This window comes from Podarcis liolepis (genome assembly GCF_965112155.1).
Source record: "Podarcis liolepis genome assembly, chromosome: 2".
Classification (NCBI taxonomy): domain Eukaryota; kingdom Metazoa; phylum Chordata; class Lepidosauria; order Squamata; family Lacertidae; genus Podarcis; species Podarcis liolepis.
The window spans coordinates 14675521-14703089 of record NC_139555.1 but is presented as its reverse complement, the minus strand read 5'-3'; the positions used below and the strand labels follow the sequence as shown (position 1 = coordinate 14703089).

At 46.6% G+C, this 27569-nt stretch overlaps 1 protein-coding gene across 4 annotated transcripts in view; it reads left to right on the top strand.

The window, feature by feature from the left end:
* Positions 1 to 7658: 7658 nt before the first annotated feature.
* The window catches only part of PAN2 (poly(A) specific ribonuclease subunit PAN2), a 39543-nt gene continuing 19632 nt past the window's right edge, over positions 7659 to 27569 (top strand). The window contains exons 1-13 of one of the 4 annotated variants that reach the window (XM_083489856.1): positions 7659 to 7926; positions 10499 to 10781; positions 11456 to 11625; positions 12141 to 12261; positions 13538 to 13615; positions 14527 to 14794; positions 15574 to 15916; positions 17936 to 18032; positions 19767 to 19886; positions 19985 to 20104; positions 20193 to 20321; positions 23503 to 23702; positions 27008 to 27150. In XM_083489856.1, coding sequence (XP_083345982.1) covers positions 10512 to 10781; positions 11456 to 11625; positions 12141 to 12261; positions 13538 to 13615; positions 14527 to 14794; positions 15574 to 15916; positions 17936 to 18032; positions 19767 to 19886; positions 19985 to 20104; positions 20193 to 20321; positions 23503 to 23702; positions 27008 to 27150 — 2059 coding nt within the window. In that variant the 5' untranslated portion in view covers positions 7659 to 7926; positions 10499 to 10511. Of the gene's footprint in view, positions 8066 to 10498; positions 10782 to 11455; positions 11626 to 12140; positions 12262 to 13537; positions 13616 to 14526; positions 14795 to 15573; positions 15917 to 17935; positions 18033 to 19766; positions 19887 to 19984; positions 20105 to 20192; positions 20322 to 23502; positions 23703 to 27007; positions 27151 to 27569 lie in introns of all 4 variants that reach the window. The other 3 variants (XR_014522591.1, XM_083489857.1, XM_083489858.1) reach the window with 3 other exon arrangements.

Genomic DNA, 27569 nt, shown 5'->3' with positions numbered 1-27569 from the left:
TTGGTATATTTTTAAATTATCCTGCCTTTGGCTTTCTTGTAAAGAGGATGCGTTGTTGTTGTTAAATTCCTTTCCCACCCTTCCTTGGAGCCCAGGATGGCAAACAGATTCACAATTTAAAAGTAGAGCAAAAGCACTGTCCTTTAAGGTTCATCAATGTTGGTTGGCGTCCGTCTGTCTTGGAAGACGATGGAGGAGCATAGCTGTCAACTTACAGATTTGAAAATAAGGGACCAGCAGCCTCGAAAATAAGGGATCAGCAGCCAAAATAAGGGATTTTGCTTAGCTTATACATAAATCCGGCACTGAAGGAGCCATGCTGCTTTTGCAGTTATGAAAGAGTTATGAAAGGGATGCAGAGGGGGAAATCACTACATTAAGATGCTGCACCGGTTGGAGGGTATGCTAAGCAGCACGTCGGGGCTGCCGTCGTCCTGGCGCGAGGAGTTCCATTGGCCCTTCCCCGCCCGAGAGGGAGGGAGACTCTCGCCCACCCCGCCCGCGAGCCCGGCATGAGGTAGTTGCGGCGCCGTGGCGGTCGCTGAAGCGCCGCCCTTCTGCGTCCCTCCCCATCCCCTCCTTTTCCTCCTCCCTCAGGCCGCCTTCCCCTGGCAGCGTGGTGGAAGTCTCGCAAGAGAGGGGCTGCCTGCTTGCCTGCCGCCACCCGTCTCCTCACGACACGCCCGAGGGAGAAAAGGGAGAGACGGAGCCGCAGCAGCTCATGCGCGTGCTCTCTCTCATGGCGGAGGACCCCAAGCCGCTGCTTCCCTCCCGAGCCGGGTGAGCATGAAACCCGGGAAATTTAAGGGACATCATCAATAAAGGACAGCAGCGGGACACGGCGCTGGGATAAGGAGTTTCCCACCAAATAAGGGACAGTTGACAGCTATGTGGAGGAGTGATGTCAAACCATTGGAAGGTTGCAGCGCCTGCTGTGGCTGTAGAGACCAATGCAGGCGAGACACATTTTGTTGCAGCTGGGGTGGATGAAGGAATCTGATTGTGCTGCATTTCTCCCTCTGCACTCCTCCCTGCTGGCATTCCTCCTATGGTCACTGCTGTGGATACATGACCTGACTGCCAGTCTCCAAGCACTGTGGTCATCTGGAAGGGATACCCACATGGCACAGTGGATGTTTGCAACATCTTTGTAATGCAGAGTTCGTTTGCCAAGGGGCCTGGTGCCTGAAGCCAGCTCCTTGGGATCCTGTCACTTTCCATTTTGTGGACATGACCAAGCCAGTGTAGACATTGTTGAGACAGGAATGCAAACATGCTGGGAATTAGGAGAGCACAATCGTTTGAAACTCTGTCCTGCCACATGACACCCAAAATTTTCCTGATGGAGCGCATTAGGCATCGATCCTGCAGGGCCAGATTAATTATTATGCAAACTCCTAGACAGAGCATTCTCTCAGTCAAGTTGGGGTCCTTGTGTGATCTAATTATCTGGAGTTTCCAGTGCAGCAATAATCCCTATCTTATTCCTAGCCCAGAAATTTAAGATTTCTGCAAGGGGTCAGACTGGTGATCAAAGAAGTTGTCATATCCTGCCATTTATTTTCTTACACCATCACCAAGGTTCATTCATTCGTCTCTGTTCTCCAGTAAACCATTATTTAGTGCTCTAGTAATTTTTCACTACAACTTCCTCCTCCTTTTGAACTTTCTGTGATTGTTTCTGGTCCTGTGGAAGCTTGTATAATACGTCCAAACAGAGTGAGAGCAACCATATGATCAGAATTCTGCCAGTAGTATTGCTACCTCTGAGGGAGATTCCATTTAAACAGGTTACTGTAACATTTATAGATACTGCATTACATACCCAAAGGCTGTTTACCCTGTTTACGCTGCAAATATTTGAATGTATCCACACTTTGGCTATTTTATTTCCCCCTTCTATTAATCAAGGGGGAAATCCACCTTCTCACCCTTTAAATTCCTCCCCTGCCCCAATAGCTTGTTCTTCCTTTTCTGCCATGGCTATGTGTGCTTGTGTGTGAAACGTAATGTCCATACATTTTGCACAGATGGTCCTATTTACAACTATCTCCAAGGTGCTCTGTGGTTTTCTATGTAGCGGCTGGATCGGAGACGTCTCCTCCTGCCTGGCCATGCTTTGCCCTGTGGTGAGGTGTGCCTCTGTGGGCTGCTAGGTCTCTCTGTGGCAGGGTGCTTTGCTGCCAGTAAGGGTATAGCCATCAGGCTGAGCTTCTCTGTTGTGTGCCACAAATATATATTTTTATTACTGAAAGAGTTGTTTGTGCAAAAACTGAGGTTTGGGCTAGGGGAGCATGCTTTGGGGTAGTTTCAGGAATGGCAGTTCATCTCCTGAGTCCTCCTTTTCTTTACCCTCAGGCAGTTAGAAACTCAGATACCGTATTTTTTGCTCTATAAGACTCACTTTTTCCCTCCTAAAAAGTAAGGGGAAATGTGTGCGCGTCTTATGGAGCGAATGCAGGCTGCGGAGCTATCCCAGAAGCCAGAACAGGAAGAGGGATCGCTGCTTTTGCTGCGCAGCGATCCCTCTTGCTGTTCTGCCTTCTGAGATTCAGAATATTTTTTTTCTTGTTTTCCTCCTCCAAAAACTAGGTGCGTTTTATGGACTGGTGCGTCTTATGGGGTGAAAAATACGGTAAATGATCTAATTGCCAGATAGCAATTGTTATTAATTAATTATTAATAAATAATAATTATTAATATTAATTATTATTAATTTCCACTTCTATACCACTTTATATTTTAAAGAACAAATCTCAAAGCTATTTACAACACATTAAAGCATCAAATAAAACAATTCAGGATAAACCTAATTCTGGCTTCAAGGAAAATATTTCAGATCCCTCTCTTAGTGACAATTTCCTTTCCCCAGTCCCCAACCTAGCACCTACAGATCTCCATGTGGTTGCAGTTGGACTCACACCAATCGCAAAACATGCCCAGCTAATTTCAAGTACTGCCTGTAGGCCACTTGCCCCTTAACAGCCTTTGAGTTATTGATTCTGAGTTCAGAATATCATTGAAAACACCAAGATAAATTTTGGAGAAAGGGGTGGGGGAACTTGGAGGCACAAAACCAAAAGCATTCATGTATGGACAAAAGACAGCATCTTAAAAAGGAGAGATATCACCTTGCCAACAAAGGTCCGTATAGTAAAAGCCATGGTTTTCCCAGTAGTGATGTATGGAAGTGAGAGCTGGACCATAAAGAAGGCTGATCGCCAAAGAATTGATGCTTTTGAATTCTGGTGCTGGAGAAGACTCTTGAGAGTCCCATGGACTGCAAGAAGATCAAACCGATCCATTCTGAAGGAAATCAGCCCTGAGTGCTCACTAGAAGGACAGATCTGAAGCTGAGGCTCCAATGCTTTGGCCACCTCATGAGAAGAGAAGACTCCCTGGAAAAGACCCTGATGTTGGGAAAGATGGAGGGCACAAGGAGAAGGGCACGACAGAGGACGAGATGGTTGGATAGTGTTCTCGAAGCTACCAGCATGAGTTTGACCAAACTGCAGGAGGCAGTGGAAGACAGGAGTGCCTGGCGTGCTCTGGTCCATGGGGTCACGAAGAGTCGGACAAGACTAAATGACTAAACAACAAATGGACAAAAGGGCACAAAAGCATACATGAGAAAGTCAGGTTTGTGCAACCCACAGAGGCATTGAACACCTTTGTGTGGGCGCATCTTTAAAGGCGCCACAAAAGTCTGTTTTGGTTGCTAACACAGGGTATCGCAGCGAGCGGCAGAGCTAGCCACTCGGGCACCCAGGGCGGCGCACATGCTGTGCACCCGGGGGCGGGTTGATCTGTCTGGGGGCTGATCGGCACGGCAGTGATCCGCCCAGAATCGGTGCAGCAGCAATCCGCCCAGGGTGGATTTTGTCAAAACCTCCCTTTAGGGATGACACCCGGGGCAAACCGCCCCCACCGCCCCCCTTCCTACGCCCCTGATTGCAGCTACACCACTAGGGATATTAGTAAACAAAGGTTACTAGTAGCCATGCTGACCACACATCCTTGATAAATTACCATTTCAGTCATTTGTGGCTAAATAGAAGTGGGAAATCCAAAAACCCTGTTCTTAGCTTAAGTCATATTTGACGGGCGGGAGGGGAACTTCCCTCTGAGTGTGTGAGGACACGCCTAGTTCTCCAGCCAGCTCGCTGGATTCCACGCGTCCAGTGACAACACTTCATATTGAATGGGCCTCTATTCCACATAAAATATGACAAAGGCTTTCACTGAAAAAAGGGGAAAGGGAAAGTCTCACACCTCTGTGTATCCACTGTGTATGTGTGACTATCCTGTTGCTAATACGTACATAGGGTTCATCCACACTTACCTCCATTCCATGTTTCTAGGCACAGGTCAGTGTTTCCCTGAGCGCTTCCCCACCCTCTATCTCCTCTATTTTCCCTGTAAAAAAACCACTCTTCACCGCTGAATCGGAGAAAATGACCATCTGTGGAAAACCCGGATTGCTGTTTGCACCAATTCAGAGATAAAGATTGGGTTTTCCTGGGGAAAGCAGGGGGTGGGGGAAGTGATCAGACATGGACCAGGAAAACACTTTCTGATATGCCTAGAAAGTGCATATCATGCATACATATTATGGAACATACAAGACCATAATGAAATAAAATGTCTGAAAAATACATTGCTATATCTCTGAACGTACCCAAGAGCAGACCGACTAAGTATCCCTATTTTTCAGGGACAGTCCTGGATATACAGAAGCTGCCCCGGTTTCTGATATGATCCCGGAATTCCTGCTTTTCCTTAGAACGTCCCTATTTTCACCCGAGAAAGGTTGAAGGGTATGGACCTGTGCCTAAAAAGTGCAGGGCAAAAAGTGTGGAGAAGTCCGAACAGTACATATTGTAGAATATACTAAACAGCAATAAAATTAAAGCCCTGAAAAATACACTGCTCCCCTCTGAATGTATCCGAGAGTGGAAACTGGATGTTGCCAGATCTTGTACCACACTATAATCTCTTCCTCTCACCACCAAAATCTGAAATACATCTGAAATACAGTGGTACCTTAGGTTAAGTACTTAATTTGTTCCGGAGGTCCGTACTTAACCTGAAACTGTTCTTAACCTGAAGCACCACTTTAGCTAATGGGGCCTCCTGCTGCTGCCGCGTTGCCGGAGCATGATTTCTGTTCTCATCCTGAAGCAAAGTTCTTAACCTGAAGCACTATTTCTGGGTTAGCGGAGTCTGTAACCTGAAGTGTATGCAACCAGAGGTACCACTGTAGTCCTCTTATCTATTCCCATTGAAAGCTTCTCTTCATAGACATCTGGAGGCAATTCTTAATCACCACTGGCACTAGGGTTTTGCAATGCTGCCATACAGGACTACTAAGCCAGTTTGTAATCTTGGCACATGCACCCTTAACCCCAGGTTTACTGGGAAAGTGGAGAATGTGGACCTAAAGGCACTTACAGGGAGCAGTTTATAATTGCTCGTGCTGAAGTACATTCAGTACTTTTCTCCTCAGGTGAAGCAAGCCTCTTTTTTTGTCTGATCATCCACAAGGAAGTTCAGGTCATGCCTACACTATGCGTCACATAGTTTTACTCCAAGCAGACTGACTGAAGTGAGCGCCGCAACCCCAGCCGTCTGCGACTGGACCTAACGGTCAGGGGTACCTTTATCTTAGGTCCATTAATTCAATGGGGCGACTGTTGAGTAGAACACAACAGGCTACAACCCCAGACATTTAAAGCATGCTGAATTTTGGCCTTGCACAGGGCGCCACTGAAATTTGAAAGACCAAAGCCCACCTCTGCACTAGGTGCAATGTTTTTTCAAATTTGGGTCACCACCCATCATCCGTAGCCAATGGTCAAGAATGATGGGAGTGGCAATGTTTTTGTTGGCATGTCTCGAGAGACAACGGAGTGCCCCTCCGGGGGTGAAGTCTAACTACTGTGTTAATAGCACCAAAGTGACTTCACCGGGGAGCCAGCCTGGGCAGTGGGTATTGTTGTAAACAAAAACTGCCCTTTTCCCTTATGGGGTATCCAAGAGCCCATATAGAGTCCTTACATAGGTTCCCTATTGGTAGGAGAAGATAACAGAGGCCAACCAGAGAACATTGAGAAGCAAAGCAGCTAGTAAGCCTGATCTTTATTGAACTGTTGCAACAGGGTGCTCCCCTCACCCGAAAAATGGCGCGCAAGGCCTTATAAAGACTTTTGAAATTCCCACCCTGTAGATCAAGACCACCCCCAGAAACATCATACATACATCACAGGTCGGTCTTCCTGTGCTGATCTATGTATGTGCTTGGTTGGTACACTTGTGAACATTTAACATATATCTAAGACCTCAAAATTCCTATCACAGTGTATGGAGGTCCTGGGCCTCCCAGACAACAAGACCTCCCCCCCACCCCGGCCTCGCTGATGCGTTCCAGAGGAAAGCAGAGCAACACATTGGCCACCAGCTGGGCTGCAGGAGTTGCTGGAAGGAGGCATACGGGTCCAACAACAGCAGAGGGCCTTTTCCTGTCTCTGCTCTTCCCATAGCGATTGAGTTGGCCACTGTGAGCAGGAGGAGGATGGTGGTGTCGGCGGCGATGAATAGATGAGCATTTGACCTGATGCCCCAGGGTTCTTCTCACGCTGCCAGTCTCCAGCCCCTCCTAATATGGGCAACTAGCCAAACCAACTGGATCACGGAAAGTTGCTGCCGTTTCTCGCAGCATTGCGCAAAAGGAAGCTGCATGGTTTGCACGCTGGGCAAGGCACTGATTCATTGTGACAGGAAAGTACAGCTGTTTGATTTATTTCTGAGATTAAATTCCTTTTTGAACTTTTTTTTTTTTTTTAAAGGATGAAGTAGCATGGCTGCAGGCAAGCAAAATCCCAGTCAGGTGGAGTAACAAGCTTCTCCTCCCCCTGACATTGCATGCCAGGGAAAATAAACTAGCCTGGCTTTTCCTTGTTGTTGTTTAGTTGTTTAGTCGTGTCCGACTCTTTGTGACCCCATGGACTTCTGTCAGGCACTTCTGTCTTCCACTGCCTCCCGCAGTTTGGTCAAACTCATGCTGGTAGCTTCGAGAACACTGTCCAACCATCTCATCCTCTGTCGTCCCCTTCTCCTTGTGCCCTCCATCTTTCCCAACACCAGGGTCTTTTCCAGGGAGTCTTCTCTTCTCATGAGGTGGCCAACATATTGGAGCCTCAGCTTAAGGATCTGTCCTTCCAGTGAGCACTCAGGGCTGATTTCCTTCAGAATGGGTAGGTTTGATCTTCTTGCAGTCCATGGGACTCTCAAGAGTCTCCTCCAGCACCATAATTCAAAAGCATCAATTCTTCGGCGATCAGCCTTCTTTATGGTCCAGCTTTCACTTCCATACATCACTACTGGGAAAACCATAGCTTTTACTATACGACATTGCATGCCATGCTTATACTATATGACATTGCATGCCAGGGAAAATAAACTAGCCTGGCTTTTCCTTACTCATGACTAACAGGAGTAAACAAAAAGGTACAATTCCCACCAAATGCACCCCACGCAAAACTGAGGGGCACGGAGTTCACAGGTACAGCTAACCTTTTCCCTTTAATTCACTGACTCACACCCGTTCAAAAAGAAAAACCCCACTCTTTTTGTCCCTTCCGCAGCGCCATCCCTCCAGCGCGCGCGCGCACGCAGCGTCACGCATGTAAATGACGAGGGAGGCGCGGCCGCCGCCACTTGGCTCCGATTGGGTGCTCCCTCCCCGACACGGCCTCGCCATTGGTCGAGGGCACACGGGCACGCACCCCCTCCCCTGCTTGAGGCGCTGCGGCTGAAGCCGAAGCGGGAGGAGAAATGAGAAGGGCTGGCGTTGCCATAGCGGCGGCGAAGAGGGCGGTGGGGAAAAGGCAGCGGCGGAGGGAAGGGGACCCGGAAGAGCAAAGGATTGTGGGTAACCCCTTCCATAAAATGAACCTTGGGCTAATTTGCATGGGCTGGGGGGGGGGGAGAGTTGGGGTTATTCAGAAGCAGAGAAGTGTGACTAATTCGTCCCCCAACCCCCAAGTTATGGATTAGGAGGGTCTGGGTAATTTACCATTGTCTCACTTCCCTTCCTCCCGCAGTGGATTCTGGGTGGTTGGCCCCTCTGACGTAAAGGGTTATGGGTAACCGCCTGGCCCTTGGGACCCAGTCCCAGTTTTTCAAGCTTGTCTTGGGGGTGCGCTTTAAACTTTTGACCTCTGCTATGGGTCTCTGGCTGGAAGCGAGGATGTGGGCAACTCCAGCTTTCGCCTTCCCTTGCACTGCAGGCTGCAAGCGCTGCTTCTGTGTAACCACAGAGGAGTTGCATCATTGCAACTCGCTGCCTTTCTATTTCTCTCAACAAAAACTGCAGCAGTTCCCGAAAAGAAACGTGGTAACGAGGCCACTGTCGCAACTCTTCCTAGATCTAGGTACAACCCATGAGTGTGGGCTGACTTTCCAGCTGAAGTTTTAGTGTACATTAGGGATGTTGATGAGGATAATAATAAATGATAATTTATTATTTATACCCGGTCCATCTGGCTGGGTTTCCCCAGCCACTCTGGGCGGCTTCCAACAAACCCCTAAAATACAATAACCTATTAAACATTAAAAGCTTCCCTAAACAGGGCTGCCTTTAGATGTTTTCTAAAAGTTTGGTAGTTATTTATAACCCGTCCATCTGGCTGGGTTTCCCGTGGGGTAACCTGTGGGTAGGGTTGCCAAGTTATTCACATGAACCTGCTCCCATGCCTTTTAACTTGCAGCCTGAAATCGTCGTTTCCAGAATTAATTATCCGTTCATTTCTCCCCATGTTAGGAATTAACACTTGGCCAATTTAATTAGGGCAAGCCAAGCTTCTGCTTGAAGGTTCAGGAGCAAGGTTTATTAAAAAAGAAGAAGCTGGCAACCAAAGTGTGGGTGCCAGCAGAGCCAGTAGCACATTTCTTCCTATCTGACTGGAGTTTTTGTCAACAAAGAAACAGGTGCCACTGGTCCAATTTCGCTTTGCCTTGTGGCAGTTTAGAGAAAACAGCCTTTAGGGTAGATTTCTGATTGTTGAATCTTGCCTTCTCCCTGGCTTTAAACTGGATACATGCTCCTGTGTTATACATGCACAGTCTTATCTTTGTAGTATGAAAAAGTAACCATTGTCAATCTTCAGAGAAGATCAACCAGTATGTTTGTGTGAGTTGCTGTTCAGAGCATGCTTTCTGAGGGAAATTCAGAGTAGTCACTCATGAAGAGATGCAGTGGGCAGCATCTGAGGACTAGTAATTCTCCCACATTTCTGCACTGAGAGTGATTGAACAATTTAATTGCGCTCATTACAGAGATACAGAAGATTACCCACCTCCTGCGAAGGATGCTTGGAAGGAGGCAGTAACAGAATAATGTCATGCAGAGGTGCAGTAGGCAGCCTCCTCTGAAACCCTGTTTAGAGAAGTTTTTAATGACTGATTCTTTAATGTATTTTTAATCTTCTGTTGGAAGCCATCCAGAGTGGCTGGGGAAACCCAGCCAGATGGGTGGGGTAGAAATAATAAATAGTTATTATTACAGTCATACCTTGGGTTGAAGTAGCTTCGGGATGAATATTTTTGGGTTGCGCTCCACGGCGACCCGGAAGTAATGGAGCGCGTTACTTCCGGGTTTCGCCGCATGCGCAGATGCTCAAAATGACGTCATGTGCATGCGCAGAAGTGGCAAAACGCGACCCGCGTACATGCAGTCGCATGTTACGTTTTCTTCAGGATGCGAACGGTGCTCCGGAACGGATCCTATTCGCATCCAGAGGTACCACTGTATTATTATTGTTATTATTATTATTATTTATTTATTTTATATTTTGGTTCCCAGTTGATGCAATAAATTAATGTATTTTTCACAGCACACTAGCAGTTACAGCAACTAGTTTAGGAATTGCTGCATTGGAGCAGTTTTTATGGGGGAATATGTGGCGCTGTGGTGTAAACCACAGAGCCTAGGACTTGCCGATCAGAACGTCGGTCGGTCCCACCTCCTGCCAACGTTCGAAAGCACGTCAAAGTGCAAGTAGATCAATAGGTAAACAGCGTTTCCGTGTGCTGCTCTGGTTTCACCAGAAGTGGCTTAGTCATGCTGTGTTACTTTTACTGTTAGCCGCTCTGAGCCCGGCTTCGGCTGGAGAGGGCGAGATATAAATAAAAATTTATTATTATTATTATTATGACCCAGAAAAACTGTCTGCGGACAAACGTTGGCTCCCTCAGCCAGTAAAGCAAGATGAGTGCCGCAACCCCAGAGTCGTTCGTGACTGGACTTAACCGTCAGGGGTCCTTTACCTTTACCTTTATGTTTATCCTGAAAGCTGCAATCTGTCAGTTACCGTCCTACGCTTTGGTCCGTATTAGAGATTGTGTTTATAGCAGGCATTATGTTAACTTCTCCAGCATGCTTGCGCTGCACAGGTAGTGAAAGTTTCTGTCTTCTTGAATTCCTTTCTCTGCCTTGCAGGTAAACCTCCGCCATGAATTTTGAAGGTCTTGACCCAGCCCTCGCAGAGTATGTACCTGCCCTGCACCCTGCTCTGGATCCACACCTCAATGCTAGCCTACTACAGAATGTGGAGCTGGATCCAGAAGGGGTGCCATTGGAGGGCATCCCTGTGCCTGACTCAGTGCATATCATGGAGGGCATGTACTCGGAGCTCCACACCGTTGTCTCTGAAGTGGGCGTTCCTGTCTCCTTCTCACACTTTGACCTACATGAAGAAATGCTCTGGGTTGGGAACCATGGGGTAAGGGATTCTCATTACATGTCAGTGATGATCAGGAGAGTTATACAGTATGCTGGATCATACATTGAGGAGGGTTGTGATTAATGTTGCGATCTCGGCCCTGAATGGGAAGCCCGGACTTTGAAAGTTATCTAATCTCCCTTGCTGTATTATACTGTATTGTTTAATTAGTGTTTTTATGGAGCAGTCAAGTAATTTCGTTGTCCCCGAAGGGGGCAATGACAATAAAGATATTATTATTATTATTATTATTATTATTATTATTATTATTATTATTATTATTATTATTTTCTAGAAATTCCTGTAAGCTGATTTCAGCTCCATTGAGGAAGGCTACACACACCTATAAGATTCTTGTTTTCTTGTAGGTTCCTGGTTAGAATGCCAAGGATTCTAGCTTTCTTCTTTAAATTCAGTGTATATCCTATCCTCAAGGAGATCAGCACTATCAGGAAAGACACAAGTTGTCCACCTATGTCTTTAAAACCATGGTAACTCTTAGTGTTATATTCAACAGAAATATGGCTTGTTCAGCGGAGAAGGTAAACTGTGGTGGGGGGGGAAGTAGATGAAGGAGCCAGAAGGTCTCATAAATATTAAAATGAGCTGGCTACATGCAGGATATGTTACAGGTCAAATCTGATGCGAGGGTTACTTGCCTCCCTCTTTTTCAGGGTCATGCCACTTCTTTCTTCGGCCCAGCCCTGGAGCGTTACTCTTCCTTCCAGGTGCATAGTAGTGATGACATTCGACAGATCCAGAGTCTAGAGAATGGGGTACTCTTCCTGACCAAAAACAACCTCAAATATATGTCCAGAGGGGGACTTATAATCTTCGATTACCTGTAAGTGCCTTCTGCTGGGGGTGTGGTGGTTTGAGCGTTTTTGGAAATGGGCCCTGCCCAGTCTTTGGTCTCTGTGTAGAGTTTACTTGGAAGAATGCCAGTTATAGCCTTAGGAATATTATGAAATCCATGTACCTACAGTCACACATCTGGTGTGGGAAGCTGTGTGAGATGTGCACAATTTGCAGGCTTTAATTATTTGGTATATTCCAGGGCAAGCTTGAGAAGAGGGCTTTGATGTCATATCCTGTTGCTCCTCATGAAGCATGTGGATGTGCTTCAACGTAGCATTTCCTGCTTCCTTTATAAAATTTATTGCTTGAGGACTTCTAGATGGGAAATTTGCATCAATATAGTTTAGCCACCTCCTTTTTCCTGGAATGGTCCCCAAAGGTTTCATGATGCAAGATTCTGATGTCACTTTGATTTACTTGGTGAGCTCACATGTAGCAATGACTGAATGGAAAATACTAGGTCAGCATTGGTTCTCACAGTTCCTCTTTCTCCTCCTCTAGCATGGATGAGAGTGAGGACATGCACAGTCTACTACTGACTGATCCCAGCACCTTGCTTGTTGGGGGGCTCACCAGCCATGTGATAGAGATAGACCTCAATACAGTCCAAGAAACTCAAAAGGTAACACACACTTCTCACATATCTGACCCTAATGCGTTGCATTGATTCTGATTACCCAGAACCAAAGATGTTGAGGTTTTGTCATGTTAAGCTTACACAAAGATAAACAGAAATCTCCACCGGATAACAAAACGACTGGTTTAATCTTAAACAAATTGTAACTCTGGAGCAGAACAGCAGGAGGAGATCTTGTTCCTTGTTGTGATGATGTATCCAAGTAGGCTTGGCTCCTGTTATCGCCACTCCAAAATATTTTTGTCTCCCAACCTAAAGAGATACTTTGGAGATATAATAATAATGTTTTTGTCACCAGAATTTTGATTTAACATAAAAGTAACGCGTTGAAGCCAAAAGTTTGAAAGTTCAAACAGAAAGTGAAATGTCAACATTCCTGTTTCTGACCTCATGAAAAGATATTAACTTGCCCATTTTTTTAATTCTTCAGGAAAAAAAATGTTGCAACACATCTATAGGTTTCCCTAATAATATCATTTTTTTAAAGTGGTGCTTCTCAGCATAATAGTGTGTATGAAAGTAACGTAAATTTTTTTCTGTAACAAAAATTGTAGAAACTTTCCATAGTATTATCTGGATGTACTGGATCAATAGATGGATAGAAAGATACGGACACATTTATTGATCTTGTTTGTATGTAGTGCTATAATAATAATAACATTTTGTTACTTATTCCTCACCCATCTGATTGGGTTGCCCCAGCAATTCTGGGCAACTTCCAACGTGATATAAAAACACAGTTAGATATCAAACATTAAAAACTTCCCGATACAGAACTGCCTTCAGATGGCTTCAGAAAGTCGTGTAATTGTATATCTCTTTGACATCTGATGAGAGGGCATTCCACAGGGCGGGTGCCATGACCAAGAAGGCCCTCTGCCTGGTTCCCTGAAGCTTCACTGCTTGCAGTGAGGGAACTGCTAGAAGGCCCTTAGAGCTGGACCTCATTTTTTTTATTGTATCCTTAATCTTATGCTAGAAGAAGGCTGCATGCCATGTTTTGTTTTTACAAACAGATGTCCATTCAAATGCATTGCCACTGAATTATTTTTATTTTTCCTTATATTGTCATTCAGGTTGTTTTGTTTTTTAAGCAAACATAAACTTATTTCTTCCTTTGGTGCTGGGTGGGAAATAATAGCCATTCACCACTTGGCAGTTCCAGCCTTTCCCCCTGAATAATGTAGCATCTGTATATTCATAGTGGTGTGCTTTGCCTTTGTCCAGATCCTAATCCCACTTTTTTATATCTCTATTTTAGTACACAGTGGAAGTGCCGGGGGTCACTATCATGAGACAGTCAAACCGTTTCTTCTTCTGTGGCCACACATCAGGAAAGGTAACACTGAGCATCTTATCATCACTGCCCCCCCCCCAAATGTTTGAGAACTACAGGCACTCCAGTAGCACTTTGAGGGAGTTTGTGCCTTATGAAAATCAGTTCTTTTTCCCTTTAAAAATGAAGCAAGACATTCCAGTGCCAGACCTTCCACATATGTTGGTTTGAAGTGGTGAATTTGGGCTTGGAATATTTTTTAACATTTTTTTTAATGAGTAGGAATCTGTATGGATGGGTTACGCTTCAAACAGAGTCTGATTGTTATATTTGAACTTGGGGAGCAGCTTTTATTCCCCAAGTAAGACTGACTGGTGTTTGCAGTTGACAAACCACATTCTGGCTGCACACAACATGACAGGTCATAAAGGTAAAGGGACCCCTGACCATTAGGTCCAGTCGTGACCGACTTTGGGGTTGCGGCGCTCATCTCGCTTTATTGGCCGAGGGAGCCGGCGTACAGCTTCTGGGTCATGTGGACAGCATGACTAAGCCGCTTCTGGCGAACCAGAGCAGCGCATGGAAATGCCGTTTACCTTCCCGCCGGAGCGGTACCTATTTATCTACTTGCACTTTGACGTGCTTTCGAACTGCTAGGTTGGCAGGAGCAGGAACTGAGCAACAGGAGCTCACCCTGCCGCAGGGATTTGAACCATCGACCTTCTGATTAGCAAGTCCTAGGCTCTGTGGTTTAACCCACAGTGCCACCCACGTACCTTGCATGACAAGTCATAGTATGGCTTATTTATGCCATGTGCAGCACCTGAGTGATGTACAAAGGAGGTCTCTGACTTTACAGGAGGAACACAGAGAGAAAGATGCCCAGTTAATTCACTCGATACTATTCTATTCCTTTGTTCTCTTCTGGTGCTTTTAAATCAGATATATTAGGGTGTCTTCTGTTCCCTCCTCAGGTTTCCTTGCGTGATCTCCGCACTTTTGCTGTAGAGCATGAGTTTGATGCCTACTCCGGTAGTCTGTCAGATTTTGATGTCCACGGCAACCTGCTGGTGACCTGTGGCTTCTCCAGCCGAATGAATGGCCTAGCCTGCGATCGCTTCCTCAAGGTGTATGACCTGCGCATGCTGCGAGCCATCACACCTCTGCAGGTCCACATTGACCCTCTGTTTCTGAAGTTCATTCCTACGTACACATCTCGCCTTGCCATCATCTCCCAGACAGGTAGGTAGCTAGACCATAGAGGCCACGTGGCCTCACCCTCTGCTTTGGATGTGCTGGGACTTCAGAGTCCTGTCCCGTTTGAATCTAGCCACCTTCAAGAGATGCCCACAGTGTGAAGAATTGAGTCAAGCTCGGGACAGTTTGCATTAGAGACCTGCAGAGAAACCACACATCTGATTTGCTCTTCCTTCCTTTTTCTCCCCCCCCCCAATAATTTTTATTAAGTTTCATACAAATATAGCACATACTGTAAAACAAGTAAAACAAAAACAAAAAACTAATAAAACTAATAAAATGAATAAAAACAGAAAATATAACAGCAAACACATAAACAACACAGATTAGTTAATTAATTAAACTTCCAATCTCATAAACATATTATTTGACTTCCTCTAGTCCCTCCCATCTGAATTTCCTTGTATCTGAATGTAGCAGTTTTCCAATATCATTATTCAAAAACAATATTCCAATTATAATCAGATTTCTTAACTTTTCTTAATGTTCTCGATCTCATTTATTTAACTACTAATTTAATCCTAAACCTGTTTGGTACTTTCAAGTGACTTCTAATTTTTAATATTACAATATTTATTCAAATAGTCTTTAAATTTCTTCCAATCTTCTTGATATTCCTCTTCTTTCTGGTCGCGGATCCTTTCGGTAAGGTCAGCTAGCTCCATAAAGTCCATGGTCTTCATCTGCCAATCTTCCACAGTTGGTAATTCTTGAGTTTTCCACTTTTTGGCTATTAAAATTCGTGATTTGCTCTTCCTTTCTAGGTCAGTGTCAGTTCTGCGAACCCACCGGATTGGCCAATCCGGCTGACATCTTCCACGTCAATACCGTGGGCCAGCTGATCATGAGCTTTGATGTCTCTGCCAGCAAACAAGCCATGGTTTTTGGAGACTCCGAGGGCTGTGTCCACCTGTGGACTGACTCGCCCGAGATCACCTTCAATGCCTACTCCCGGGAGACTGACTTTGCTTTACCTTGCATTGTGGACACCTTGCCCCACCTTGACTGGAACCAGGATCTCATGCCTCTGTCGCTTATACCTGTGCCGCTGACCACCGAGTCCCTGTTGTCAGATTGGCCGGTTTCTAACTCTGCCCCTGCTCCCAGGTAGTTCTTTAGAATAGGAAATCTAGAGAGAAGTACAGACCTTTAGGGTCTAGGGGTGGGGAACCTTAGAACTGGGGGCCAAATGAGGGCCTCTGTCTGGCCCTCAGTACTCTTCCCAGGCCAGACTCCTTTCTGGCTCTGTACTTTCCTTAAGTATTTTTGTGTTGTTTTTTTTGTCTGGATGTAATGTGTCCTTGCTGTGGGTTAAACCACAGAGCCTAGGACTTGCCGATTAGAAGGTTGGCAGTTCGAAACTCCACGACGGGGTGAGCTCCCATTGTGGTTTATACCACAGCGCCACCCACATCCCACTTATTCTGTATTTACTCCTCTTTAAATATTATTTTAATTCACTCTGGGTATCCTGGAAGGGTCAGGGACGCGGGTGGCGCTGTGGGTTAAACCACAGAGCCTAGGGCTTGCTGATCTGAAGATAGGCGGTTTGAATCCCCACGACGGGGTGAGCGCCCGTTGCTCGGTCCCAGCTCCTGCCAACCTAGCAGTTCAAAAGCACGTCAAAGTGCAAGTAGATAAATAGGTACCGCTCCGGCGGGAAGGTAAACGGCGTTTCCGTGTGCTGCTGTGGTTCGCCAGAAGCGGCTGAGTCATGCTGGCCACATGACCCGGAAGCTGTACGCCGGCTCCCTTGGCCAATAAAGCGAGATGAGCGCCGCAACCCCAGAGTCGGCCACGACTGGACCTAATGGTCAGGGGTCCCTTTACCTTTTAAATATGTCCTTGAGCTCTAATAGTGCCTCTTGCCTAGATGGGCAATAGAGAGGTGTATGTGCAGAAACTAGCTTTCTATACAAAGGTAAAATTCACATTTGTTTCTCCGCCCACTTTTACCCCTTGCCCCTCCCACCACCATCATGTGGACCCTGGAAGCTCTCAGGCTGCAAAAGGTTTCTTGGGTGCTTGTTTGAGAGTTCTTGGTGATTTCCTTTCTTCTATTCTGCTCCTTGTTGATATTGGACTGTAATTTAATTCCTTTGTTCTTTTACATTACAGTGGTACCTTGGTTCTCAAACGTAATCCGTTCTGGGAATCCATTCGACTCCTGAAATCTTTCGAAAACCAGGGCACAGCTTCCGATTGGCTGCAGGAGCTTCCTGCACTCAAGCAGATGCCACGTTGGATGTTCGGCTTCCAAAAAACGTTCTCAAACCAGAACACTTACTTCCTGGTTTGCAGCGTTTGGGAGCCGATTTGTTTGGCAACAAAGATGTTCAGGAACCAAGGTCCCACTGTATAGACGTTGCATGTTATTCTGTATTTAAAAAGGTATAGGGACCTCTGACCATTAGGTCCAGTCGCGGATGACTCTGGGGTTGCGGTGCTCATGGCTCTGTCGTTTAGACCACAGCGCCACCCACATCCCACTTATTCTGTATTTACTCCTCTTTAAATATTATTTTAATTCACTCTGGGTATCCTGGAAGGGTCAGGGACGCGGGTGGCGCTGTGGGTTAAACCACAGAGCCTAGGGCTTGCTTATCTGAAGATAGGCGGTTTCAATCCCCACGACGGGGTGAGCTCCCGTTGCTCAGTCCCAGCTTCTGCCCACCTAGCAGTTCGAAAGCACGTCAAAGTGCAAGTAGATAAATAGGTACCACTCCGGCGGGAAGGTAAACGGCGTTTCCGTGCGCTGCTCTGGTTTGCCAGAAGCGGCTTAGTCATGCTGGCCACATGACCCGGAAGCTGTACGCCGGCTCCCTCGGCCATTAAAGCGAGATGAGCGCCACAACCCCAGAGTTGGTCACGACTGAACCTAATGGTCAAGGGTCCTTTTTATCCTGGGAGGGACATAAGATTCCTTTCAGAGTCTGGTAACATTGCATCCAGTAGCAGACACAAGGGTTTTTTTTAATTCTTACAATATCTGGGCATGGTCCCTGGGATTCCACAGCTCCCCAAATAAATGGCTGCATCTCTTTGGGAAGCTTGCCTTGCTGCTTTGGGGATTACACTGTCAAATGGGATCAGAAAGTGTTGTCTGAGCCACCATTTGTTTTGTAGACGAGCCCCAGCGGTTGACCCAGAGATCCTTCGTGCCATGAAGAAAGTTGGCTTCATTGGATATGCTCCAAACCCCAGGAACAAGCTCCGAAACCAGGTAGCTAGTTGGCCGTCTGTCACTTTCATGCCTGTTGAACACCTTGAGAGTTGTAGTTCTTGGGTGATGGTTATATGTATTGTGGTGATGGTTATGTTGTTGTTGTTTAGTCGTTTAGTCGTGTCCGACTCTTCGTGACCCCATGGACCAGAGCACGCCAGGCACTCCTGTCTTCCACTGCCTCCCGCAGTTTGGTCAAACTCATGCTGGTAGCTTCGAGAACACTGTCCAACCATCTCGTTCTCTGCCGTCCCCTTCTCCTTGTGCCCTCCATCTTTCCCAACATCAGGGTTTTTTCCATGGAGTCTTCTCTTCTCATGAGGTTGCCAAAGTATTGGAGCCTCAGCTTCAGGATCTGTCCTTCCAGTGAGCACTCAGGGCTGATTTCCTTCAGAATGGAGAGGTTTGATCTTCTTGCAGTCCATGGGACTCTCAAGAGTCTCCTCCAGCACCAGAATTCAAAAGCATCCATTCTTCGGCAATCAGCCTTCTTTATGGTCCAGCTCTCACTTCCATACATCACCACTGGGAAAACCATAGCTTGATGGTTATATGTATTGTTAAAGATCTTGTTTACTCCAGAAGGGCTTGTGGTTTAGGGTGTGGCTGGGGAACTGATTTCTTCATCTGAATTCTGAATATGTTTCCTTTAGATTTGTAATGCCACAGAATATGCAGATTTTTTGTTTTTTTTAAGGAAGGTAGATCCTGCTGGGTATAGCTTAGCTTAAGAACCAGCACGTCCTGTAACCTCACATAACCTGAAATTTAAAATGCTGCTTTAGAAGTGGATGCCAGCTAACACTTTGATTGCCTATCTGCTTCTGCCTCATAGGGTGAGGGGCAGCTCCATGTGTTGTGTTGTGTTGTGTTGTGTTGTGTTGTGTTGTGTGTCACTTACATGGATGTGCGTTTTGGAGCCAACATGGTGAGAAAAAGCCAGGTAGCAGCCTTAGGATCATAGAATTGTAGAGTTGGAAGCGATCCCGAGGATCAACTATTCCAGGCATCCCCAACCTTCGGCCCTCCAGATGTTTCGGACTACAATTCCCATCATCCCTGACTACTGGTCCTGTTAGCAAGGGATCATGGGAGTTGTAAGCCAAAACATCTGGAGGGCCGCAAGTTGGGGATGCCTGATCTAGTCCATGGGTAGGCAAACTAATGCTCGGGGGCCGGATCTGGGGCCAATCGCCTTCTAAATCCAGACGGTCTGGGAATCAGCGTGTTTTTACATGAGTAGAATGTGTCCTTTTATTTAAAATGCATCTCTGGGTTATTTGTTGGGCCTGCCTGGTGTTTTTACATGAGCAGAATGTGTGTTTTTATTTAAAATACATTTCTGGGTTATTTGTGGGGCATAGGAATTGGTTCGTTTCTTTTTTCCAAAATATAGTCTGCCCCCCCTTGCAAGGTCTGAGGGACAGTGGACCTCTGCTGGAAAAGTTTGCTGACCCCTGATCAGTTGAACCCCCTGCAATGCAAGAATATACAAGTTGTCCCATACAGGGATCGAACCTGCAACCTTGGCATTATCGATACCACGCTCTAACCAACTGAGCTATCCAGGCTCCTTTGTGTTTTAGGTTCAAACAGGGTACATGCGGTATTTTTCACATGCTCCTACTTCTCTTCTGATATCTGAGGGTAGCTCATTCTGATATTAGAAAGTCCAAATTTGGAAAGGTTACAGTGCAGAAGCTCTGTGGATTGGCATCCCACCGTCTTTTTCAGGTTCCCTATCGACTGAAAGAGCTGGACAACGAGTTTGATAATTTCAGCCAGGTCCCTGAATCCCCCATTGGACGGGAAGAGGAACCGCATATCTACATGGTGGCAAAGAAATACAGGAAGGTCTGTGTTTAAACACTTGCCAGGGTGTTGGATATTTTGCAGAGGAAGGTATGAACGAATATCCTTGCTGTACAATTATATTTTCTTTCCTGATGTAGGTCACAATTAAATACTCCAAGTTGGGCTTGGAGGACTTTGACTTCAAACATTACAACAAGACTCTCTTTGCCGGGCTAGAGCCCCATATTCCAAATTCCTACTGCAACTGCATGATCCAGGTGGGTCCAAAGTTGCTTTCTCTGTGACGCATTGCCTCCGCCTTCCTGTGATAACCTCGGTCTCACCTACCTATCTTCCTTTCTTCAGGTCCTGTATTTCCTAGAGCCGGTGCGCTGCCTGGTCCAGAACCACTTGTGCCAGAAAGAGTTCTGCCTGAGCTGTGAGCTGGGCTTCCTCTTCCACATGCTGGATTTGTCCAGAGGAGACCCTTGTCAGGTAAAGATGGGCAAATGGAAGGCACCGTGCAGAATCCTCCCATCTTTCACAGGATGCTTTTTGGAGTAGAGATGTCTATTCGGAGTCATAGGCCGGAAAGCCTATGAGACTGAAACAGGCCTCGATTAACATTATTTTTTTCCTGGCAAGGATGTGGGCTGACAGGTGGGTGGAAGGAGGGGCTCTCTGTCCTGGGATGAGCCATTGATGATGATGATATTAATAATAATAATTTATTTATACCCTGCCCATCTGGCTGGGTTTCCCCAGCCACTCTGGGCAGCTCCCAACAGAATATTAAAAACATGATAAAACATAAAACATAAAAACTTCTCTAAACAGGGCTGCCTTCAGATGTCTTCTAAAAGTCAGATACAGTGGTACCTCAGGTTAAGTACTTAATTCGTTCCGGAGGTCCGTTCTTAACCTGAAACTGTTCTTAACCTGAAGCACCACTTTTGCTAATGGGGCCTCCTGCTGCCACTGCACTGCCGGAGCACGATTTCTGTTCTCATCCTGAAGCAAAGTTCTTAACCTGAAGCACTATTTCTGGGTTAGCGGAGTCTGTAACCTGAAGCGTATGTAACCTGAAGCATCTGTAACCTGAGGTACCATTGTATTTTTTTCTTGGCAAAGATGTGGGCAGACAGGTGGGTGGAAGGAGGGGCTGCCTGTCCTGGGATGAGCCATTGATGATGATGATGATGATGATGATATTATTAATAATAATAATAATTCATTTATACCCTGCCCATCTGGCTGGGTTTCCCCAGCCACTCTGGCCAGCTCCCAACAGAATATTAAAAACACGATAAAACATCAAACATAAAAAACTTCCCTAAACAGGGCTGTCTTCTAAAAGTCAGATAGATATTTATTTCCTTCACATCTGATGGGAGGGCATTCCACAGGGCGGGCGCCACTACCAAGAAGGCCCTCTGCCTAGTTCTCTAACCTCACTTCTCGTAGTGAGGGAACTGCCAGAAGGCCCTCGGAGCTGGACCTCAGTGTCCGGGCTGAACGATGGGGGTGGAGACATTCCTTCAGGTATGCTGGGCCGAGGCTCCGCCAAGACACGTGCGTAGCTGTGGAGCACTGTTGGGGGCAGAAATGTGACTCCATCTGCTGTGCTAAAGTGCAGGCCACTTGCATGTGGGGGCAGCCCAGGGCAGCCCTGCCATCCAAAGTAGCAGCTCCCTTCGAGCTGGCTCCTATCTATTGTTCTGCAGAGCTGTGTGGCAGAAATGCGGCTGTGGTCTCCTTGGGGTTGTAGCACAATTGGGGTGTTAATTATCCCACCCAGGTTCTCTCAAAGAATTGAATGGGGGTGGTCTAAGGAGTGTGCTTCACACACCCGGCCAGAAATTCCCATCTGGCCTTGGCTGGTTGCCCCAGACTTTAGAAGGAAGTTGAGAAGCACCGCTGACTCCTTCTCCCAAGCCTTACTCTATGAGCTGATCAGAAAATGTGCCTTTGTATAGTCATTTTTTGCTCCGTGCTCTATGCCCCTACTCATAAGTACAATACCCTTTCTCTTGGGTAGGCCTCTCACAACTTATGAATGGACTGCTTACAAATGTAGACTTTGGATAAATATGACATTGTATTGGACAAGTTTATACAAAATGTAGGTAAAGGTAAAGGGACCCCTGACCATTAGGTCCAGTCGTGGCCGACTCTGGGGTTGCAGCACTCATCTCGCTTTATTGGCTGAGGGAGCCGGCGTCCAGCTTCCGGGTCATGTGGTCAGCATGACTAAGCCGCTTCTGGCGAACCAGAGCAGTGCACGGAAACGCTGTTTTTACTTTTCCGCTGGAGTGGTACCTATTTATCTACTTGCACTTTGACGTGCTTTCAAACTGCTAGGTTGGCAGGAGCAGGGACCGAGCAACAGGAGCTCACCCCGTCGTGGGGATTTGAACTGCCGACCTTCTGATCGGCAAGTCCTAGGCTCTGTGGTTTAACCCACAGCGCCACCCACATCCAAAATGTAGTAGGCTATTAATATTTGCATACGTATTAGGATAATATCAAATTTATATAAGAACATATGGTTTTAGGGTATTTTCTCATATATTGCACGTATTTGTATATTCACAATTTTGTGCCTTTTAATTTTTTTATTTGCATCACTATTTCTTTATGACTGAAACCTTTTCAATAAGAGATTACAGTCGTACCTTGGTTGCCAAGCGCCTTGGAACTTGTACGTTTCGGCTCCCAAACGATAAAAAACCAGAAGCGAGTGTTTGAGCCAATCAGAAGCTGCTCTTTGGTTTCGAACGTTTTGGAAGTCGAATGGACTTCCGGAACGGATTCTGTTTGACTTCCAAAAAAATAGAAACAAAAGAAAAAAATGAGTAGGCCTTTCACCCCAAACAGACTAAAATGACTTCTCCTGGGCTGAGGGAGTGTGTTAGTCCTTTGAGCTCATCATGTCATGCTACTCCTGCCCTGTGGCAGCTGTCAGAACAGCACAGCTGCCTGCCACTGTTATCCGTGAGCTACTATTCCTCTTGACATGCACCCAACTCAGTACCCCACCTCCTTTGCCCAGCTTGCATTTTGTTCTTACGTTCATGAGCGAGTGCGCATGCTCACATGAGTTCCAAGCTGTCAGGGAACTGCAATCGGAGCCAAGAATGGAGGTAAGGCTCCCCAACGATGCGAGAGAAGGGACCAGCAGAGGGAGAGAGAACACTTCCTTTGGGGAAGGAAATCAGAGTGACACCTGGGAGAAAGGGGAGCAGGGAAGGACCTCGGAGAGAGAGCTCCAGGACTCTTCCACAGAGACCAGCAGGGAGGGTCCAGGACCTCCGCTGGCCACGCCCACTCTGCGCAGAAGACTTCCACGCAGGGAGTCTAGGCGGAGACTTGGTGTCAAGGAGTTTTTATGTTGGAAGAAGTTCAGGAAACGCCCACTGACGGATTCTGCCAGCGACTGACACAGCCACGGAGAAAGGGCTGTTCAGCCAGGGAAAGGTTTAGCCAGGGAACGTTGCCTAGAGCATCAGTACCCTCTACGCACAAGCAACCCCAATTCCCTTTACACAAGCCTATCGTGCCTGTGAGGAGGAATAGAAGAACACTTTGGAGCTCAGTTCTTCAGGGTTTTGGTTGGGCTTGAGCGCACCCAGTATTTTATTTTTTAAAAAATACAAGGCCATTTCCTTCGTTTCAGGGCAGCAACTTCCTCCGCGCCTTCCGCACCATTCCGGAGGCAGCTGCTTTGGGGCTGATCTTGGCCGACTCTGACGAGGCTACAGGGAAAGTGAATCTAGGCCGTTTGGTTCAGAGCTGGAATCGCTTCATTCTGACCCAGCTCCATCAGGAAACTCAAGAGCAGGAAGGACCTCAAGCTTACCGGGGCATTGGCAGCAGGTAATGGTCATGTCCCTTTTTTCTTTTTACCTCTTGGAAACTTTGAGAACCTGCATGCCTGTTTCTTCTACTTCCTCTCCTAGATCTAACTTGGTTTAAAGTATATTTCCAAATTGTTTCAGTCTCTCCTATTCTGGCCTCAGATACAGACAATGCCCTAATACAGGTGAGCACAGCCAAAGTCATGGCTGAGCACCCTGATGAGGTTTACCCCATGTATCATCCTCCGCTTTCGATCCCCTTCTCCCATAGCTGTCAACTTACAGATTTGAAAATAGGGACCAGCAGCCTTGAAAATAAGGGACCAGCAGCCAAAATAAGGGACCTGCAGCCTCACCTGTTCCAGGCACTCCAGTCTTCCTGTCCTCCTGCAGTCTGGTCAAACTCATGCTGGTAGCTTCGAGAACACTGTCCAACCAACTTTGTAACCAGAGGTTCAACTGAATAGAATCTGAATCACATGCACCACAAGGCCTATGCAGCCTCAACTTAAGATGGCTCCCCGGCCTGGCTTTGCACTGAAAAGTTTGCAGCAGCACGTGCAACAAAATGGCGTCCAGCATTCAAAAAAACCCTCAGCTTGCATTAACTAGCCACACACAAGGCATGCAAGCTCCACCCCCCAGTCGTTCTTAGACTTCTTATTGGGTGAGCAACACAGCCAAGCAACACAGTTGGAGCCTCCCTCCTCCCTGGCTGGCAGGGAGGGAGGGAGGGAGAGGAGCTGCTTCCTTTGAAATTTAAGGGACATCATTTAAGGGACATTTAAGGGACGTCCATCAATAAGGGACAGCAGTGGGACATGGCGCTGGAATAAGGGACTGTCCCTTCAAATAAGGGACACTTGACAGCTATGCCTTCTCCCCCAGCTGGCAGAAATCTCCTTTCCAGTAGACGCGAAAGCTGTGTCTCCTTCTCATTCCTCCTGTTGGCTCTCTAGCCTTCGATTCTGTTTGAGAGGAAGAAGGGTGTTCCCCTACTTTCCTCCCCAAACCAGCCTTCCCATCAACCATGCATGTTAGAAAAGGCCATGACTACCTGTGACAGAAATAAGGCACACATGCGCAGAGGGTATACCTGGGTTATGCCGACTTAAACTACTGTGTAGAGAACTTTCCTATTCTAATTAATTCAAGAGGATTCTGGAAGCTTCTCTGTGTGAAAGAAACAAACAGAAGGTTCATTTTTGGGTTACAGTGGTACCTGTAATTCGTTCCAGAGGTCCGTTCTTAACCCAAAACCGTTCTTAACCCGAGGCGCGCTTTTGCTAATGGGGCCTCCCGCTGCCGCTGTGCCACCGTGTGTCTTCTGCTCGCATCCCAGGGCAAAGTTATCTACCAGGAGCACCTACTTCTGGATTAGCAGAGCTCATTACCCAAAACGTTCGTAAGGAAGACAGTATGTAACCTGAGGTTCCACTGTATTCCTTCAGAGAAGCTAAGTACAGCTGGCTTAAACTGGTTCTCTTATCTCTTTCTGTCAAGGTCATGCTGACTATAAAAGTAGGGCCGGAAGGAGCCAGGGTTTCACTTTTTCTTTCTATCTCTTTTCCTTCTGTTGTGGTGCTCTGTACAGAGCATCCTTAGTTTTAAGGTTTAGACTTACTATAAGTTATTGTCAGTTTCCCCCCTTTTCTTCCTAATGTAGCACTAATGTCTCAACAAATGAAACTGATCTGTAGAAAATGTAACTTGAAAAAAGAGACATTGCGCATACTTTTGTAAACCAAGAAATCTTTAATAAAAAATACATTAAAATAAAAAAGTAAAATCTGCAGCAACTGGATTTCTTATGGACAGTGCCAATCCTGAATTTATTGGATTTGTGACCAGTATGCTCATTTGCGTCAGTAGCAGTAAAGCTCTGCTGGATGAAATACAGTTGCCTCTGGTCTATTTTTGGGGAATCCTGCAATGTTTAAGTTTTTACTCTGCTAACCATACGTTGGGATTCTACTCTGGATCGATATTGAGTAGAATTCCATGACACTTGGAGTGCCATCTGATTGCCAAAGTTCAGAATTTGAACTATGGGCAAACTACAGAGCACTGCATGATTGGCTCATGCTGACAATGACTGCAACTGCTTTCAGAGTTGGTGGCAATTTGAAAGCCAGTTGCAAGGGAGATTGCTTTTTCGCACATGTCCTGCTTGCAAGCTTCCCCAGAGGCTTCTGGCCGGCCTTTGTTGGAAGCAGGATGCTGGGTTGGATAGGTCCTTGGTCTGATTCAGCAGCGTTGTTCTTCTCAGGTTACATGGGATTGCTACCAACTGTCACATTCCCTGTTTGGTTGTGTTTTCCACCTGAAAATGGTTGTTGTTGTTTAGTCGTTTAGTCGTGTCCGACTCTTCGTGACCCCATGGACCACAGCACGCCAAGCACTTCTGTCTTCCACTGCCTCCCGCAGTTTAGTCAAACTCATGCTGGTAGCTTCGAGAACACTGTCCAACCATCTCATCCTCTGTCGTCCCCTTCTCCTTGTGCCCTCCATCTTTCCCAACATCAGGGTCTTTTCCAGTGAGTCTTCTCTTCTCATGAGGTGGCCAAAGTATTGGAGCCTCAGCTTCAGGATCTGTCCTTCCAGTGAGCGCTCAGGGCTGATTTCCTTCAGAATGGATCGGTTTGATCTGCTGGCAGTCCATGGGACTCTCAGGAGTCTCCTCCAGCACCATAATTCAGAAGCATCTATTCTTCGGCGATCAGCCTTCTTCATGGTCCAGCTCTCACTTCCATACATCACTACTGGGAAAACCATAGCTTTAACTATATGGACCTCTGTTGGCAAGGTGATGTCTCTGCTTCTTAAGACGCTGTCTAGGTTTGTCATTGCTTTTCTCCCAAGAAGCAGGCGTATTTTAATTTCGTGGCTGCTGTCACCATTTGCAGTGATCATGGAGCCCAAGAAAGTAAAATCTCTCACTGCCTCGATTTCTTCCCCTTCTATTTGCCAGGAGGTGATGGGACCAGTGGCCATGATCTTCGTTTTTTTGATGTTGAGCTTCGGACCATATTTTGCGCTCTCCTCTTTCACCCTCATTAAAAGGTCATTTAATTCCTCCTCACTTTCTGCCATCAAGGTTGTGTCATCTGCATATCTGAGGTTGTTGATATTTCTTCCAGCAATCTTAATTCCGGCTAGGGATTAAGATTGGGCTGAAAAGCCGAAAATGGTTAGGGCCCAACAATCCCAACTTAGCTATGTTTGGAAGCTGTTGTCTTGTGAAGTAACTGGCAGAGGTGTTTACGCATCCCCCTCCTAAATACTGAACCCGGCACTCTGCTGATCTTGCCTTGTCTTTTCTAGCAACTTCGGATCTTCAGGGGACTCGGTCATCGGGCAGCTTTTCAGCTGCGAAGTGGAGAACTGCAGCATGTGCCGCTGTGGCAAAGAGACTGTCCGAGTATCGTCCACACTCCTCTTTACGTTGTCCTACCCTGAGAGCAACGGTATGACTTTTAAGGGGTGAGAGTGCATGGGTGGGAAAAGCACAGAGTTGAATGGAATGGGGATTGTTTCATTCTTTAAACCAGGGGCAGAAGGTGTGGGCTTGTTGCCTTTCAGTTGGTTCTTGTAAGCTTACGGGGCTGGAACAACTTGCCTGGAAAGGCACTGGCTAGGGTTCTCAAAATAGGATAGGAGCATCTGTAGAATGGTGCAGGGTTAGGGTTTTCTTCTGCGTTCTTCTGGTTAAGTTTTACCGTATTTTTCACTCTATAGGACGCACCGGACCATAGGAGGGGGAGAACAGGGGGGCAAAAATTCTCCCCCTCTCTGCTCAGCGCCCCTTCCATTTCTCCTCCCGCTTCACTGAAGGGGTGCTGCGTAGAGAGGGAAAACTGTGCAGCGCCTCTCCAGTGAAGCGAAG